The sequence below is a fragment of the Poecilia reticulata genome, linkage group LG17 (genome assembly GCF_000633615.1).
Source record: "Poecilia reticulata strain Guanapo linkage group LG17, Guppy_female_1.0+MT, whole genome shotgun sequence".
In the NCBI taxonomy this organism is placed as follows: Eukaryota; Metazoa; Chordata; class Actinopteri; order Cyprinodontiformes; family Poeciliidae; genus Poecilia; species Poecilia reticulata.
Window position 1 is genome coordinate 6,238,217 of NC_024347.1, and position 18,442 is coordinate 6,256,658.

Here is an 18,442-nt window from a genome sequence, read left to right on the forward strand (position 1 = left end):
TTTTTTTCCATATATATATTTTGAGTCATATTTAGTTTTTCAAGTATCCTTTTATAATTAATAAGTATGATTGTCAGAGCGCTTGGGTTCCTCAAAGAGAGATTGGAAGGATTTCAAACATAATTATTATTTCTAGTAAGTTATTTCTAATCTTCTGAAAATTCTCTTACTTCCAGAGCCCTGTGTTATATGATAAAGCACATGCCATCACATAAGATTAGCATAGAGATATGAATAAAAATAAAATTTTTATCTTCAGATAAGTTATTATTAACTGGGTGGTGGAAGTAATTGCACTGCAGATCGGGTTTCTTCAAAGACAAATACGAGTTTTTTATAACGTACTCATTTTTATTGTAGTACATTTTTGTGACCACGTGGGGGCTCCAGAGAGACCAAGGAGTGACAGAAGAAATTAATGGAAAACATTGTACATACACCACCACCTTAGCGTTGATAGGGGTAAAACAAAGTTGATATCAATTTATTTAACAGCATTCTTTGACAGGTTCATCTACAGGTAAAGCCTCCGTTAAACTGTAGATCTTGGCTGGCTTTTGTTAGTTTTACAATAATCCAGCACTGCTTCAATAATGTGATGTTATTTCTATAAACGTTGCTGGTAAATGGTCGGTGGAATTAGGATCATTATCATGATCAAAAATGGAACCATTTATGCAATTTTCAGAGCACAATCTGAAGCTACACTCTTCATGTCATAATTCTATCAAAGCTGGACATGAACTAACCCTGACCTCTTCACAAGACAACCATAAACATGACATGCAAGATTGTTTTCATATACAGCAATCACAAACTTTAATGTATTTTGTGTCAAGTAAAAAGATTATACAAGTTGTTCTCAACATGCTTTTGTAATAAAAATCTGAGGATTGTGTCTCGTAGAACCCTAACCTCTTGATGCAGGTACAGCTGCAACATCTGGTTGTTTATCTTGTGACTCTTGTGATTTGAAAAAAAAAAGGGGTTTCTATTGCAGTTTTAGAAAATACATCTGTTTCAATGCAACTGAAAAACCATCTCATCCTAGCGCAAAAATGATCAATCTAAAACGTGATTTTTTTGTTGTTGTTTTTTCCATGTGTTTCCATTAAGCTAATTTAGATAGAGTGGTCATGTTGGACCTACCAGAGGCTGCACTTGGTGCTGAGGCCAGAAAACATCAGGAACAGATGTAAAATAAGTCCTATCTTCTGTCTCCTCTGAGTCTTCATCACCTCCATCACCTATAAAGCTGCAGAAGCTCTGTCCTTCACTCTCATTTGCAGCAGCAGCAGCAGCAGTAACAGCAGTCACAGCAGCTCCTGCTAAATGTGAGATAATCTCCTGGGCTTTAACTGCAGCAAAAATCCACCTTAATGGCTCCTAAGCTCTTACTGTCCTTGACTTGGACGGCAGTAAACAGCAGAAGTTGGAGATGAAAGATTTTCCCACTTGGTATCTCAAGTTTCAATGAGGCCAATAAAATGTATCAACATTTTACCATATCCTTGTTCGGGAATTTTTTTTTAAGTGTTGATCTTTAGCTTTGACAGGCAAATAATATTTCTTTTGAGTTTTCATAAATTTCTTCTCCCAACATTCAAAATAAAATGAATATCATCAACTCAAGGGCTTTGAATGATGCAGTTCTTTTTGGATTGGTAAGATTATTACAACAAATTCAATGAATGAAATTATTTGGTGAACTTAAGTCAACCTTCCACATTCACACACACATATTCTGATGTGTGTCCCTCAACAACTTGTAGAAAATCCACATCATTTTCATAACTATCTCCTGACCCAATTCTGACTGGACAATTATCCATTCATCTTACTGGAACTGGCAGAACTCGGTTGATTTGATCGGTTTCCCTCCACAGATCTTGCTTTCAGACATAATCCATACATTTTCAACAAGGTGGAGGTCAGTGCTATTCTATAAGCTTAGAGTTATCTTGCATTATCCAGCATAAGAGCAGTTTTGATGTGTGCTTGGTAGCATAAAAAAAAATGCTTTATTGATCCCAAAGAGAAACTGATGAATAAAATTGCCTGGATGCAGAGCAGGACCAAAGAGGAAAGAGAGATGGAGGAAGTTCTAACCAGACAGCAATTTAAAGTGGAGCGGCTAAAGCTTAGCGGTGCTAGTCAACAACTGATGATGGCATCCACGTCATATTATTGTGGAATATCCTCTCTGCTGAGTCGGACTGCAACAGACTTCAGTCAGAAGCCTCTTCAGATTTGTTGCAAGACTGACTGCTCCCGAGGATCCTTTCTTCCCACAGCGTCACCATCCACGATTCTCTGAAGATACTTGAATGATGTGAGTTAAGACAATGAATTAGTAAATCATTTTAATTCAATTTAATAACAAAACTGAATGACATAGTGAAGGAGGACAGCTTCTGAGTTCTTTGACTTCAAATCAACAGCTAGATGTTTGAAATATTGATGCATCTGAATGTTCTAACAGGTCAGTGGTGCCAAACACACATAAAAAACTGGTTTTTAGAATTGAAGAAACAGGTTTAAGTTTTTTGGACAGGCACCAACCTCAGAATTATTGACAGTCTGGCGTAAAATCTGTGTAAGTGCCAGGAGACTGAGAGCTAGGCGGCTACCTTTCTATGTGCAAATTTAGGTGTTTCTTCCACTGACTTTGATTCCTCCAGCAGAATTTCAACCTGGCCAATCAATGAACAGACAGAGAAATCATGAACTAAACTACAGTTGCCTGTAGTTTAGTAATGGCAGTGGAGGGAGTGAACAAAGCCGTTCAGTCCGTGTTGGCCAAACCTTAAAATATTGAATCAACATAAACAGCCGCTTTGTTAGGATGGACACTTCTCTCTTCAAGGTGGAGGATGGTTGTTTACAGCGCAGGTCATTTCCAGTAAGCTTCACAGCACACAACTAGTGCATTAAATACTCACAGACAAACGTCAGTTATTGGCTAGCTATCATTGGAAACAATCATTTCTAACAAGCTAGCAAACTTGCCAATTGTGGTAAAATATTCTTGTTAGACCAGAATGCAGGTTGTTTCTCTGCAACTTGTTGAGAGAGATTTAACCAAATACTAGTGTGAGTCTGTATCAATTTCAACCTGTATATTATTTCAACCTCGTTTGGAGAAAATCCATGGTAAATTCAAACTAGTGGTCAAATATGAATAATTGCTTTTAGCATTTATTCACCACTTTGAAAAAAAATGCTGTATGCAAATCTTCACCTTGCACATGTCAGAAGCATTGAACCTTGAAGCCCAGTACCTTGAGGCGATTTGAAACTGGTTTAAACTAAGATGGCAAAAGGGTTATCACCTAATCAGCTAAAAGTTTAACTTGCCAATTTGTGGAAACCAAGACCTGGCTGTAGTCAGCATCTTTAGAGGGGATTAGTGGGATGGATATTTTTAGGATTCACTCCTGAGTCCTAAGCAGCACCGTCTCTGTGTAAATATAGTGATGGGGAAGTGCGTAACGCGCCACAATCTGGGCTGTTCTGACGCTGGCAGCAGGTGACAAAAACACATGTAAACCAGAAGCACGGATTTCAAAAGACATATTTAATTTCCTCAAGCTGATTCAAACGTAAAGGATCTTTTTTTTTCTTTTTTTTCAGATTTACACAGCGCATTACTTCATTTTCTTTCATTCATATGTACAGGAACATGATTGCACATTTGAATTATTTTCACATAAATGGTAAAAACTCAACTCTGCCCGAGATCTGCCCATTTAAAACAAATAAAGACCCTGAGACAATCAACAAGAACAACTGGCCTATTCAAAGTCTCTAAACTCAGCTCAACATAAACTATACAATAATTTATGGTATCTGACTAGCTTGAGTTTTTTATTCTTTTTTAATAATCATTAGACTAATAAAAACAGCCCTGAATGATCACAGAGCTTCAGGGCTGTGGACAGGGAACTCCTGGTACAGGAATTTATTGCCCAACTCTTCTAAATCGTCCTCGATCATACGCAGCAAAGATCTGCTAGTTGTGCACTCTTCTATCCTCCAGCATCCCTGGGCTTCACTCTCCGTCCTTATGTCGGACGTTACAGCACCAACACAGGAGAGACTCAGAGCGGGGAGGTGTTTGGTATTATTTCATTTCTCTAAAATCATTCTAAACTTGAAATTACTTACATAAAGCTCCCTTTTCTGTGCATAGATACTTGCATAACTCTTTATGTACAACACATACAATCGTGTTTTATAGTTTGTATAAAACTAAGAAGTCAGGCGGATGTAAATGCTGTGTTTTGCTGTAACTACGTGGTCTAAGATCACAACGAAAAAGGAATACTACAAATTTCTCTGTGGAATGCGGTGGAGGAAGAAAACCCCACTCCTCACAGTAGAAGCCCTCTGGTGTTATGAAACTGTAGATAAACGCAGATGTTCCACAATCCAGCAGGATCGATTTCAAAGACAAGAAGATAGTTTACATTTCTATCTTTACAATTGTACATGTAACAGCAGTTTCCAAGTGTATTCCCATGCAGACACCAGTTTACTTCTGCGGTTTCACTGCAAACACTGGTGTGGATAAAAAAACAGCTTACTGCTAGCAGTCACTCTTGGTCAATGTGGTTGCAAGTCTACAGAATGAAATATGCATGTCTTTAAGAGAAGTTGTGGACCAGGAATGATGTGTAAAATACATCATCATGTCATTGTTCATGCTTTTGTGAGCTCTGCCTCAGGAGCATCCTGCCTCTAAACCATCAGCATCCTTACAAGCTCTTTCTCTCTGTAAAGATGCCAATCCTTACCCCTCATGAAACATGATCCACTTTTTACACCGATGCTATTGTCCATGAGAAAGCAAATTACTGAGGTGTTAGAAGCCTAACGTGAGCCCTCTCAGAGAAGCGCACACGTGCCGGACTTCTTGTCATCATCTAGACCTCCTCCGCCCTCCTTCCTGTTGGGATCACTTAGTTCGTCGTACAGTCCGGTGTCGATCATCTCTTGCTGCCAGGGAATGGGCACTGCGCCCGTACTGAACTCCTGGAAAAATTTATTATCCTTGGCATCAAACTCGATGCCTTTGATCTCGGAGAATTCTGCGATGTCGCCGGTATCCTTGGCGTAGACGACGTTGGGTTTGGGCACCCAGGGAGGGTCCACAAGCCCTGCCTCCAGGCGAGGGAAGTTGATTGTTTTGAACCACTCGTGCTTCCTCGGATCCTCCATGTTGTTCCTGTTAAAAGGAGAAAAATACATGTGTGAATTCATGTAGATCCAGAATTACCAAAAGGCTAAACACCAATGCTGAACTTGGTGCCCTGCCTGATGCCCTGACTAAAGCTGATTTGAAGATGCTACTGTTGGGGTAGCAGGGGTACCTTCTGTCCATCCCTAATAATCATGTAAACCAGAAGAACCTGCTCTTACCTCATGCCCAGACGCTCATCTATCTTCTTCTTGAGGAACTGTTGGATGATGTCCTTGGTGGGAGCATCAAAGCACTTGTGCTCCCACTTTGGCTCCTCATTGAGAATGCGTCGTTGGACCTCCTCCTTCTCCACCTTCTGATTTTTGCTCTCAGGGCCTTTGAAAGGTGTGTAGCCTGCCACCATCTCATAGATACTGCAACCCAGGGCCCACCAGTCCACCGATGTCCGATATGGTGTTTTGCTCAGGAGCTCAGGGGCCATGTAGGCTCCTGTACCAGCCTGGACAGCAGACATAAAAGTTAGGAAATTTAGAAAAGTTGAGGTCAACATAATAAAAGTTGAGTTGAACTCGAGACCTTTGTCATGTCCGTGTCAATGAAAGAGTGACATGTTTTAGAGAATGTTGTTAGATCATGGAATACATTTCTGCTTAAGAGTATGCATTTCCAAATGCATATTGAACTGTCCAATGAAATACCACCTTTCATTCTCCTTCCCTACTGCTTTTCTCCACCACTTCCCCTTCTTTTTATCTTTCCCCTTTCCTTGTGTGACCCTGTTGCCAGCCTTAAAGCCAGGAGCCTAATCCTAATGCTAAGCCTACTAGCTGTCAAGAGTTGTGTGTGTCTGCACCCTGAGTTGTCCTGTCTCTTATATAAGGCCTGTCCATTTCTGGATGTTGTAGCCCCCAGCAGAAATGCATCCAGACATCCAAACACAGAACCCATTATGCCAGCTAAAGAACACGCCCCGCAGACCTGCACTGAACTATTTCTGTTTGCCACCTCGAGTCAGTCAAGGCACTTACATATCCTAACACCTTAAAGACTATTACTATCAGCCCAAATCATCCCTTTCTATTCTTTGCTCCACCCTCAGTGCAAAGCCATGCAGGTAGGCAACTGACCTGGAATCATTGCCAGTATCAATCCCCTCAAGAAAACACACCCTGCCTATTTGCTCATACGTATATAAATGTAGACATTGATTGAGGACCTCACCATTTGTGCTATTTAAGTCTTTTGCACTGATGATTGGGATTACTGGACACCTTTGGCACCTATAGATCTGTCCTTCACAAAGATTGAGTTGCCACACATCTGTGATTTGAATGCCTAGTAGTTTTGTACCAGCACCATGTCACATATGATCACCCGGTTCACACAAAGGAGGAAAACAGAGGCAACCTCTGGAATTTTTTGTCTCCAAGATGAAAATGATTGCAAACTATCATGTCTGAACATATGCAATGCAAGTTTTCCTTCAGTCTCTCAAATCTAATCAGGGACAGACTTGTGTAATGCCCAGTAAGAGGATTATGGGACCAAAGCCAGGCTTGCCTGTAGGAGGTTAGCCCAGTCACTTTGGCTGACTGGAGAGCATCGCAGTGCTCAATAATGAGCTTACTGGACTTTCATAGAGCCAAGAGCTTACTCTTTGCTCCTGCAAGTAAGTCCTGAACAAAACCAGTGGCAATATTGGTTTTCTTGTTTTGACAGTTGACGTGAAATATGGTGCTGACTAATATACTATTAGAATGTTCGATTGTTTATCTGTTAAATGCGTTTTTACTCAAAATATTTAACAAATCTACCATTGTTTTCAAATGTTGGTACATAATCTTATAATATCGGCACCTAGTCTGGTCCTGGTAAGCTGTTCTTTTTCAGTGTTATCAGGGTGCCCTTCACTTGGGGACCTTCATTGAAGATGAGTTGATTTTCACAGCCGGATAGAACAAATAAAATCTCTCCCATCAAGGTGCTCAGAAAAGCATTAGCATATGTGTTAGTGTATCTCAAATTGATTGCTTACAAATGTTCAAGCTTTGTCCTGACTGCTAAAGGATCAAATGAGTTATATAATCGATTTAGAGGCTCTAATTGCAAAGATCTTTAAACAAACCAGTAATCCCTGTCCGGATTTACACTGAAACTCTACCAAAGGGTGACAATATGTCTACATGCTGAAATGAGCTGAACCTTTTCTTTACATTAGCCCACTACCCAGGTACCACTGATACTGGTTTATTTGGACTTTTTTGTTTCTTAAGAAAGTAAGCTAACAAAAACTACTGCCTTAACATCAGTCATACAGACACAAGGGATGGTTCTAAATAGCTTTCTGTTGTACAGTGTATCAGATGCTTTCTCAGTTCTTGAAACCACACAGCCACAATGTCCGTCTACTCACCATCTGGGTGACAGTTTTTCCGGGAACGACCTCTATTGCCAGACCCAAATCTGAAAGTCGACACTGGCCTTGACTATCCAGCAGAACATTCTCAGGCTTCATGTCACGGTATACAATATCCATGGCGTGGAGGTGCAGGATGCCAGTGGCGATTTGTGCAGTGTAGTGAATGATGCGTTTCATCTCTATGCCCTTGTCCACACCTTTGCCATCGTAGCCTATGTTGTAAATGTGGTACTTGAGATCTCCTCCATTCATCAGGGTCATGACAAGGCACAGGTGAGTCTTGCTGTCATATGCATAGGCCAAGTTGACCAGAAACAAACTGTTGACCTTCTCCAAGATCTGCTTTTCTAAAAGGGCCATTTTTTCACCACCCTTCTTTTTCAGACGTTTTTTACACAACTTCTTGCAGGCGTACATCTGACCCGTGTTCTTGACCTGAACAGCACATACCTACAAGGAGAAAAACATTGTTTGGAAAACATGAGGGTTTCTTCATTATGATAGATGCTTAGAACTTCTACAATATCTAGACAGAGCCAAAATATCATCTTTTGGTATTAAGCTGATGGACATAGCCAAAGACCAATTTATGCAGATTGAATGACCAAAAGCTTTTTTGTTTCTTGAGAAAATTAAAAAAATTTCACATTAATGAACAATGTAATGTTTATTATAGAAGGCTTAGAAGGTTTTACAGTTAATGTCTATATGTTCTGAGTTTGTGAAACCAAGGTCAAATTCTTTGTGCAAACAAACTTAGCCAGTGACACTTATTCTGATTGTGAATGTTAAACCATTTCATTAGTTTGCCAGTTTGTATGATATGCTAATCATCAATCATCCAATTATCTATTGGCTTGGGTACAAGGCAGTTGAAAAACTGGACATAGGAGTCAAACTAACTTGACTCTTGCTAGCTGATCCTTAGCATTATTTAGCATCATCCTGGAGACTTGTTTTGCTCACATCTTAAACCAAAATTCTAATCAATATCAGTTTTTGCTGTAGGTAGAAACATGGCACAATCAATATGTAGACTAAATCGTAGTGTCCAGTGTTTAGTTAAAAAATGGAGAACATACTAGTGAAGGCCATTTGAGGTAGCAGCTATAAGGTTCAGTAATGGTAATCCCTAACTCCAAATAAGTTCCTCAAGGGTCAGTTCTAAGACCTGTGTGTGTGAATGTAATGCTAAGCCATTACAGGATAGTAGTGTTTATCATTTGCGCACCTTTTATCAGTAATGGCAGTTAACGCTTCTGTTGGACAAATATTTCCCCTTTTGAAATACCTGGATGGCTCGAAACAAATAAGTTTTAAATATTTGAGTCAATGGCTTCTTATTTTGGCCCTTATTTTCTGTCGAGTCATCAGATTTGATTCTGCACCAACAATATGAATTGTGATTTTATGGCTCATGCTTGGCAGTCAGCTTGAAATGAGGTTAATCCTCTTGCCCACATGTTCTCATCAACAGCAATTACATTACGACCAAGAAATGCAAAAATGCCAGTAGGATTTTAGAACGTGAATTTGGAAACCTCATAAAATGACTGAGGTATAAAAGATACATATCTATATTTAAAAGTAAGTTTTTACGCTTACCTCACCAAAGCCCCCTTTTCCCAGAGTCCTGAATTCGTAAAAGTATTTGTCACTGATGGGCTGCTTTTCATACTCCTTCCATTGAAGGAATTTGTCAAAGAATGGGCTGGCCTGGTATTCTGTATAAGGCTTGCCTTTCAGAAATTCTCTTACACCCTCCTGGACCTGGGTTTTCATCACTTCCTCAAAGTTGGCATCTGTCACAGACTTGCATTTTTCCGCAGGCTCCCCGGTAAGAAAGGTCAGGAAGGATTTGGAGTCAGCTTTGCAGTATTTTTTCATAATTTCTTGCCGAGCCTTCTCTTTGGTTGCACCTTCAGCGAGGTCCCAGTCATACAGTTCATCCAGGAACTCTGCAGCAAGTTTGAACTCAGGGGTACTAGACAGAAAATCACGGAAAAGCTTTTTCCCTATAGGCTGCCTTTCACAAATGGATGTAAAGTCCTTTTCGATGCCTCCTCTGGTGGCAGCACACTGCTCCGGCTTGGGAAGAGACAAGCTCCGGCGGCGTTTTTTCATTTCCTTGTCATCCCCTCCTTGTGCTTTCAGGTAGGCCGTGTTGGCCACCAGGTTATCCAAGCCCCCCATGTCACACATCTTGGCGGTTTTATGTGTTCTTTCCCCCCTACGTGACTGGGTTCTTCAGTGGCTTCCCAAGGATGCCCACTTGGAGTTTGTGCGTCTACGTGAGAGTGCACTTCTCTCCCAAAGCCAGCGTGCAAATGAGCTCCTGCACACAGCACACCTGCAAACCTAAGACACACTGACACACCCAGTAATTACTCATTTAGAATTAAATACCAAGGAGGGATTTTGGCTTAAGGATCTTTGTGTGGTCTATTCAAGGATGCTGTACACGGAAAGGGAATCGTAAGCGGGCTCTGCTGTAAGAGGCTTTGAAGACCTCTATATCTGTCCCTGATTTTTTAAAGTCTAGCAGTGGTCCTTTGGATTCTGTTGACCATGCAGATAGTAGTGAGGTGCACAGTAAGATCAAAAGACAGAAACAACCAGAAAATTTTTTTTTACATATGTCATGGATACATTTAAATGAATCTAGTATGTCTATATGTGCATTTACTTAAAACACAACAACTGTGAAATTGAATTGAATATTGTGTAGTTATGATCTCATGTTATCACAAGATATAATTTACATGTGCACACATGGAATGGGGAAAGATCTCGGGCATCGTTAGATTTCTCCTGCCTGTCTCACCAGAACATGGACCGCAGTGAGCTCACTTGTAATCTGCTTGCTTCTTTATCTCTCCCAACACTCTTACTGGCAATATTCACTCTAATTCATCAATGGCCATGTCTTGATCACCAAAAAACAGGGGGAAAAATCTGCAACACATTTCTAATAATACTGTGTTTTTATTGTCATAATGAAGACCATGTTGAGTGAGATAATCTCCAAGAACATCCTGGTTGGGAAACAAGCAGATGTTACAGATGTGACTAAAACCAGGTGTTTACCTGCACTGACGGTCTGCAAACTGCAGTTCTGGAGCTGCATGTGGCTACTTGGGCCCTAATAATTTTGGACAAAGAGTAAGTAGAATGGAGCAGTTTTTATTGCATATGAAATTTAATAAAAGTAGTCTAATAGCAGCTTTTCTATGTAGTTTGGTTCAATAGCTGCAGGTACAATTTCAAGATGAGTGAAGGTGCCACATTCACCTGTTAGAACAGTTACGTACAAGGATAAAGCCCATGGCAATGTCCAGCTATGATATTTTTCAGGAAGGAGACCAGTTGATCATCTCAGAATGGAACATGGACTGAAAAGCCACACAGGGGGGAAGAATCCATTACTACAAAGGCAATCCAAAAAAAAAAGCTAAATTATAGTTTAAAATGGACTCAAGGAAAATACTTTACTGTGCTTTGTTTGGCATTTGCCGCTCTAGGACTAGCTGTTAGCTTCCACCTTCTAGACCATTTAATAAATCACCAAGATTGTTATCTACTGCATTTCAGCTGCTTATAACCTTTTCATAGAACCTCATTTTAAAATTTCTGAAACAATTTTAATTGCAGGCAATCCCAACACTTCATCTATTGTAATGTGTGGGCCAATTCAGGTCGATAAACCTGAGATAATATTAGCTAATCCTTTCTCAAAGAGTCTCAAGCTGTCAGTGTCCTGCAGAAGATCAAAGGCTTTGCTTGCTGTCCACAACCACCAATGTAAGAACTTTTGACCCTCTCCGAGTGGCCTAGGAAGACTCCTCACAGATCACCCAGCTTATAAAAACAGTCAGAGGGATCTGTTATACTTAAGGTCCTCATGAAACCACTTTACTGAAGAAAACAATACCAATATTTCCCGTTTTTTATTTTATTTTTTTAGTTATTTCTTTGTAATTTCTCACTGGCTAAAAGAAAGCTTAAGAATATTTTGATCTAAGAGAGCCAGCGCCCAAGTCATTGAGTCAGCCATGACAGTGTGGACTTGTAAATGGATCATAGTGTCAGTGAAGCCCTTAAGCCTCCTGAGTGGATGAAAAGAGGCCATGAGTTTTATCTGTTTCCAGGTCAGGGAGGGAGAGAGCTGTAAGCTGAAAGCTCACAGATCCTCCATAAGTTTCACTTTTACCTCACACACGACTTCTGCTGCTCAGAGTTACTCTCCCAGAGAGCCCATTGGGCCTCGGTGCCTTCACAAGTCACTTGGTTGCAATGGATCACAGGAGCGTGGTTGAAAATAAAGAACTGTGCCAGATAAGTTCACAGGATTGTTTCCAAAAAGGATCCTCTGATGTTTTATTTCAGTTGGTTTTTATGCTTGATCTATGAGTCGCCTGCTGCTTTAACCTTGGGGTAATTAACCGAGCTTGGTGGTTGGTGGAGGGTTGTTAGCTAGGGTTAAGATGAGGGAACCACTCTGTGCTAGTGCCTCAGAAGATGTTATGTAGTCTTCACACTGTTTCACTCAATCCTCTTAAGCCCACCAGACAGCTCTGTACATGGAGAGGCGGCACACATTCCCAGCGGAGCAGGGAGACAAATTAAAGGGATAGTTCAGGATTTTATATTCTGGAGTCTGTTCAAGTATTTTTAGCAGCCAGTATCCTATTCAATTTCTTTTCTTCTTCTGTTTATGTTCTGACATGTAATCTTTTTAAATGTGTCTTGCACCACCACTTGCAACACTGGGAGTGTTGTTGTCCCAGGTCATCACAGTTTACAAAAAAAATGCCTTCAGGATCCCCAACAGTCTCCAACAACTCCAAGAAACCAGCTATACAGCGCTGTGCAACAGAGTCCTATTGCCACCGGTGTAGAGCTTGCTCAGTATCTACATGCACAGTGCTTCACAATCTGTTGGAGAACAGCCTGTTTGTAAAACGGGGAGCAAAGAAGCTTCTTAGGTCTCAAGAATAACATGGAGGACAGACTGATAATCTCCCAATGTTTCTTTCCCTTTGTCTCCGGCTTTTCTTTCAGTATCTTAAGACTAACTTTTTCAGAGTAGAGGAAAACTGGAACCTGATCAAAAAATATGAATAATCCTTACATGTTTGTAAACACTACATTTCTTCCAAATAAAGTGGTTCAAGCAGGCAGGCAGGGAAAGCTAAGAATAGACCAGTCCATTAGCTTTGGCTGCTTGTGCCCCCTAGGGGGCTTCTTCTGAGTCCTACACACCATAAATCCTATTAACACTCCTACTTTATGTGTCTCCTGTGAAAATAGGGAGGGAGCTGATGTAAGTATTAAATACAAACAAGACCAGTAATGTTGGCATCCTTACAGAATGATTTTCTTTTGAAGTCAACTGTGGAGAAGATTGTTTGACAGGGAAGAAATAGTTGCTGACAGTTTTAAACCAATTTTAGATCTGATTCACAAGAAGCAATTATTAACTATGACATGTTTCATATGAGAACATTTCTGAAGAAAGCTAAAAGGGGCCTTCCAAAGAGTGTGTATCTGTAAGACCCGAATCACAAGTTCAGGTGGGGTGTAAGGTTCTGCAGGCCTCAAACTGGAGAGTCAAACCTTAAAAAAGGATAGTTTGTGTACATGTTTAGTGTGTTCCAGGAAAATGTCCAAAATTAACTAAAATACTGAGTAACCTACTCCCTCTGGTGTACAAACAGCAGTGTATAAGATAACATTTGCAAAAATGCTAAAGTCAGGTAAAATGATGTCAATATTATATGGGCTACTACTATTATGTTGACTAACATAGACTTCAATGTTAAGCTTAGCAATTATATCAAAATTAAATAAAATGCTAATTTTAGCTAAAATGTTATTTGCATGGTGGCTAGCATGTTGCCCTATAGAAACATACTCCATTTAGGGTTAGTTGTCGACAACAACTTTATAAGCTAATTTTAGCTCAAATGCGACGGTTAGCTAAAATGATGTACATAGCATGTATCAAAATGATCTATTTCATACACATTCATGACAAATGCTATTATGAGCACGAGGGCTATCACTAGCATATTGACATCTAGTAACACACTCCATCTATAAGCTAACAGTGTATTGCTAAATTTAGCTAAAATTGCTATGACAGGCCACACTATATTTTTGATTTGAATGAATTAGCTCTTCTGAATTATAAATTGTAAATTTCAATGTACATTAACATTAAAATTATTCCTGTTACTGTAAAGTAAGACTTAGGTATAATCAAACAAGTAACACAGACAAATCAAGAAAAACATGATTCAAATGAGCAACTAACCAGATATTTAATCACACATTAGTAATACAACTATAAGAGTTGAACTTAAATTTTAGCCATTTTTAATGAGGCATAAGTCAGTCAGATTGGCTTTGTGCTCCTGTTCAGATAGGGAGGGAGCAGAAGGTTTTGCCTCAAGTCTTCCTGTCAAAACTTCCTGTTTTGAGTCAACGTCTCAACCTCAGATAACCTGATGTTGTCCCTGAAGCGGTCAGCAAAGGAGTTTGATGGACTCATACTTCAACCTCTGAACCAGAGGTGGCATTACGGTTGAAGACGTCAACTTGTGGCTCAGTGCTGTCAACTTGTGGCTCAGTGCTGTCAACTTGTGGCTCAGTGCTGTCAACTTGTGGCTCAGTGCTGTCAACTTGTGGATCTATATTGTCAAAGTCTGGATCAGCTCCAGCACCAGAGACAATTTCCTCCTTAAAGCTTTCAGTGGAAGATTCCCCTGACTGTGTCGCCTCATCAGTGCCGGGGCCTTCCTGTTGCTCCTTAGACATCTTCCTCCTGCGGCTGAGCAGCTTCTGCAGATGTAACTTGTTGGTGAAGAAAACGGTGCGCCAGCCTATTTCCTTCGCCAGAGACACCACTTCGTCAGAAATGCTGCAGCAATGGCGACGCATTGCCTGCTCCCAGAACTCCTCTGACCCACACAGCTGAAGGGGAAAAAACACTTCACGGTAGAATACAGTGTCGTTAAAGAAGGATATTCTATCTTAGAGATTTTGTTTCTGTTAATGGTTTGTCACATTTAATCTTTCAGATCATCATTTTAACATCAGGCAAAGAACCTGAGTGAATACAAAAGGCAGTTTAAGAATGTTTTGACTGTATATATTATTGGATTTCATGGAAGCAATTAAAAAAAAAAGTTAAATATTTGGTACAGTGTCTAAAAATTTAAATGATACAAAATGTGCGTCAGTAATAGAGAATTACTTCATTTGTGTTTCTTAGTGTTTTTCTGCAACTCACCTGCTGAAACTTGCGTGAGGTCTGTCCAAGCAGATCAACATCCTCAAGCTCCAGAAAGTTTATTATCCGTAGGAGGAGGGAGTCAGACAGTCGATCAAGATAATTGTAACGGCCTTCGCACAAAGCCATGGTGAACTCCAAGACATGATCTCCAAAGACCACTCTGACTTCTCCTGAAAAAGGAGGCCATAGTTGTTTTTTTACAGACTGTGCTGGATAGTATTTAGGTCTTGTTACTAGAGATGTGCCGATCAGGTTTTTCCTGCCGATACCGATACCGATCACCCATGAGGGTCGATCACCGATACGATCACAAAATTATTTTTATTTTTTTTTATCATAAACACTACCGGTTACATTATGTGGAAAAAGGCACCATGAATTCACCTTAATTTAGACAAAAACTTGTTTTTAATAACTTTTTCCAAGAAGAAAACTAAACAAAACAGGCATTGTGCAAATTGTACTATTGATAATACTATCTTTAACAGACTGATTACATATGAAGGTTCTGAAGAGGTTAAATAACGCAAAGAGCCAAAATAAAACCTCTCAACATTGCCAAAAAAATTCAAGTATAAAACTTAACATTCAAAGGCAAATACAGGATCCATTACAATAAACAATCCAGAGTTACTGAATGAAAACTTCCTGATAGCATGGCGGCAAGCTGATTACTGTTAGTTATGATTGGCTGTTTTTGACTGACCAGAGTAATTATGCAGAGCAGGGAGGAGATCGATTTTTTTTTTTTTTTTGAGATTATCTGTCTCATGTTAACAAGGAAAGTTTTAATACGTATGTAAAATTAATTTTTTTAAGTTAGATGCTGCAGCTTTAAGCAGAGGTTCGGTGTGAGAGTCACTACCAGGTGGAGCAGAAGGAGCGCCGCTTCTGGTAGCGCGGAGCAGCGATTCAACAGTGAGAGCAGGACCAGCGTCTTACATCGCAGCTCGAAGACTTAAATAATTTTGCAGGTTATTTGTTTAGCTTTCTGACCGTCATGCTAATCCGGGTGAGTGTTTGTAGCTGTGCGCTGCTTTACCTGCTATCTGATCCTCCATATGTCTTTTTTACTGCAGTGAACCTCGATGTAGCCAAACTCCTCAAGTATGGCATTGTTTTTATGCCATATTAGATTCGTTGTGTTGATGTATTTTGACGTGCTTCACCCCACGTGCTTCAATTTTCTGCCGCAACACGCAAACTTCCCCATTCACTCAGTGCGTTATAGTTCCACATCGCTTAGGATTTGTTGCTGCGCGTTTGCGCAGTGAAGGAAAGAGGAGACCAGCTGCACAGGCAGGCTGCGAAATGAGATGCAGGTGATCGGTTTGTGTGATCGGCAACAAGAGACCGTGATCGGCGATCACCAATCATACACTTTTTCACGGAAATCGGCCGATTATGATCGGTGACCGATCGATCGGCACACCTCTACTTGTTACGATTTGCACCACTTTAAAAAAAAGTCTATTGCAACCAGATGAAACACAATCAGAGACATGATGATTCTACAACAGCAAGTCTTATAGAAAATAAATTTCAAATGATCATTTTTAGCTAATCACATTTTAAATTAAGCCGAATAATGTCCTCAGTAATAAAGGAGTGTTTACATGTAGTTGTTCTCGCTTTTGGCTCTTAATCTCTTACCAGATGGCAGGAGCTCCAATTCACCATGCAGTGTGTGACAGGCAGAGTGGAGAAGGTCTTTTAGTATTTTCGTGTTAAATACCGCACAGTGCTGGTGATAATTTTTCTGGCTACTTTTACTAAATGTTTGATATTGTTTTGTTTTTTTCTCCTGATGTAAAATGTTGCCATATCAAAAAATAAAAAAAGCAAATGTAAAGAATAGATTTGATCTTAAGACTATTATAAAAAAATAAATGTGATCAAGTTTTTATACAATCTAAATTGATGTAATTTTCAGAGGAAGCACAAATTTTAGAAATTGGATAGTACCCAGAGACAACTCTACAGAACCACTGTTCCACTGGGCAACTCTGATGACTAGTTTGGCCTTTTCTCTTTTGCTTGTTTTTCAGTTATGACAAAACATTTATTTATTTCCTCTGACTCTGTTTTAACATATCTCGATATATATATATATATAGTTGCCTCACTCTGTAGATCAATGTCCTCCAAGAAGTCACTGAGAGACTCCTTCACCTCTCCAGGCTTGGTGTGTCTGTACACCATTCTGGGAGAGATCTTCCACCATCTCCATATTATCTGGAAATAGTCAGAGTAAAGGAGCTCCAGTTAAAATGAGGGAGGGGGAAAACACAGACTAGTTATTTTTATTAAATATCAGTGAAAGCCTTTTTCTTCATCTAAGCATTTGTGACATATGACGGAACATAAATACTTAAGTCATGCAAGTAAGGTCTGTCCACATTTCCACATAAAAACCTACAGAAAAGAATTAAGGTCACTGAAAAGAAAACTCAGAATTCCGATTAAAAATACTAAGTCATAATTCTGGGACTAAAGTCTTTTTTGTCACATATATAACCTAACCTAACTATTTCAATTTTCAGAGAAGCTGGAAGTTTGTTTTATTTATTTTTTCCAGTCGTTAATAGTCATCATTGAAATTAACAGAAACGTATGCTTGCAATTTATCTGTAAGTTTTGAAACTTCACATGAATAAGTTTTCCTTACATTAAATTACTGTATGCAATTCACGTTTTGAAGACTTCTAATTGAGATGCACCTGCTTTTTATTTTAGGAGTAGAAAACCAATGGAAAAGTTGCAAAGTTTGTCTTGCAGCAGGTTTAGCCAACGTTCACTTTATGCTAGCCATTTCAATCGCTTAAACTTAAAGAAAACAAAACTTCTGTTGTGCAGTACAGTGCAGTACACTGCAGTTACTTACTTCTGACTTGGTGACAAAAAAGTGATAATAATCTTTAATTGGCGGAGGACCCCGTCCACAAGTCTCAAACAATGGATCCGTTAGAAGCGACGCCATGTCGAGTGTTTAGGCGTTGCCATGACAACGCCAGTCGGGAAATGTCCTGTTGAGATTGAAGGATTTTTACCAGCTCACATTTTTATGTTTACAGTACTAAATACGGACACAAGTCCCAATTTAAGAAACCTTATATATATATATATATACACATACATATATATATACATACATACATACATACATACATACATACATACATACATACATACATACATACATACATACATACATACATACATACATACATACATACATACATACATATATATATATATATATATATAGTATACAGGAAGTGAGATGAACCCGAAATTAGCTTTATTAAATGCTAATCTGTGTCATCATCAATTCATGCAGTATGTTGCTGCTCAAGCGTTAAGTATGTCATCTGCAATAGAGACGAGTTAGGCAGTGTAGTTAAAAATCTTTTAATTTATTTATACATATATTTATAAATGTACACTTTTACTACCTAATCTTGTAAAAACAAGAAATATTTTTTTAAACACAACTGAAACCCAAATTGTCCACAGTCAGGGG

The 18,442-nt window shown here is 39.4% G+C and overlaps 2 protein-coding genes across 2 annotated transcripts; both read right to left on the reverse strand.

The window, feature by feature from the left end:
* Positions 1–3,556: 3,556 nt before the first annotated feature.
* grk7a (G protein-coupled receptor kinase 7a) lies at positions 3,557–10,024 on the reverse strand. The gene is made up of 4 exons (XM_008433334.2): positions 9,228–10,024; positions 7,617–8,072; positions 5,422–5,702; positions 3,557–5,227 (listed from the first exon to the last, which is right to left on the reverse strand). Exons 1-4 carry the CDS (start codon positions 9,822–9,824, stop codon positions 4,888–4,890), a joined length of 1,674 nt encoding a protein of 557 aa, XP_008431556.1. The 5' UTR covers positions 9,825–10,024; the 3' UTR covers positions 3,557–4,887.
* Positions 10,025–13,920: 3,896 nt separating this feature from the next.
* Positions 13,921–17,935, reverse strand: fbxo36b (F-box protein 36b). The gene is made up of 4 exons (XM_008433336.2): positions 17,804–17,935; positions 17,046–17,154; positions 14,917–15,089; positions 13,921–14,597 (listed from the first exon to the last, which is right to left on the reverse strand). Exons 1-4 carry the CDS (start codon positions 17,897–17,899, stop codon positions 14,172–14,174), a joined length of 804 nt encoding a protein of 267 aa, XP_008431558.1. The 5' UTR covers positions 17,900–17,935; the 3' UTR covers positions 13,921–14,171.
* Between the last annotated feature and the right edge of the window lie 507 nt (positions 17,936–18,442).

Excerpts from the sequence above, each read along its gene's own strand:
- grk7a (XM_008433334.2), bottom strand. The coding sequence starts at position 9,824 with ATGTGTGACATGGGGGGCTTGGATAACCTGGTGGCCAACACGGCCTAC. Across the intron at positions 8,073-9,227 it reads GAAAAGGGGGCTTTGGTGAG|GTATGTGCTGTTCAGGTCAA; the intron begins GTAAGCGTAAAA and ends TTCTCCTTGTAG. Across the intron at positions 5,703-7,616 it reads GAAAAACTGTCACCCAGATG|GCTGGTACAGGAGCCTACAT; the intron begins GTGAGTAGACGG and ends TCTGCTGTCCAG.
- fbxo36b (XM_008433336.2), bottom strand. The coding sequence starts at position 17,899 with ATGGCGTCGCTTCTAACGGATCCATTGTTTGAGACTTGTGGACGGGGT. Across the intron at positions 17,155-17,803 it reads TTTTTGTCACCAAGTCAGAA|ATAATATGGAGATGGTGGAA; the intron begins GTAAGTAACTGC and ends GACTATTTCCAG. Across the intron at positions 15,090-17,045 it reads GGAGGACATTGATCTACAGA|GAGAAGTCAGAGTGGTCTTT; the intron begins GTGAGGCAACTA and ends CTCCTTTTTCAG.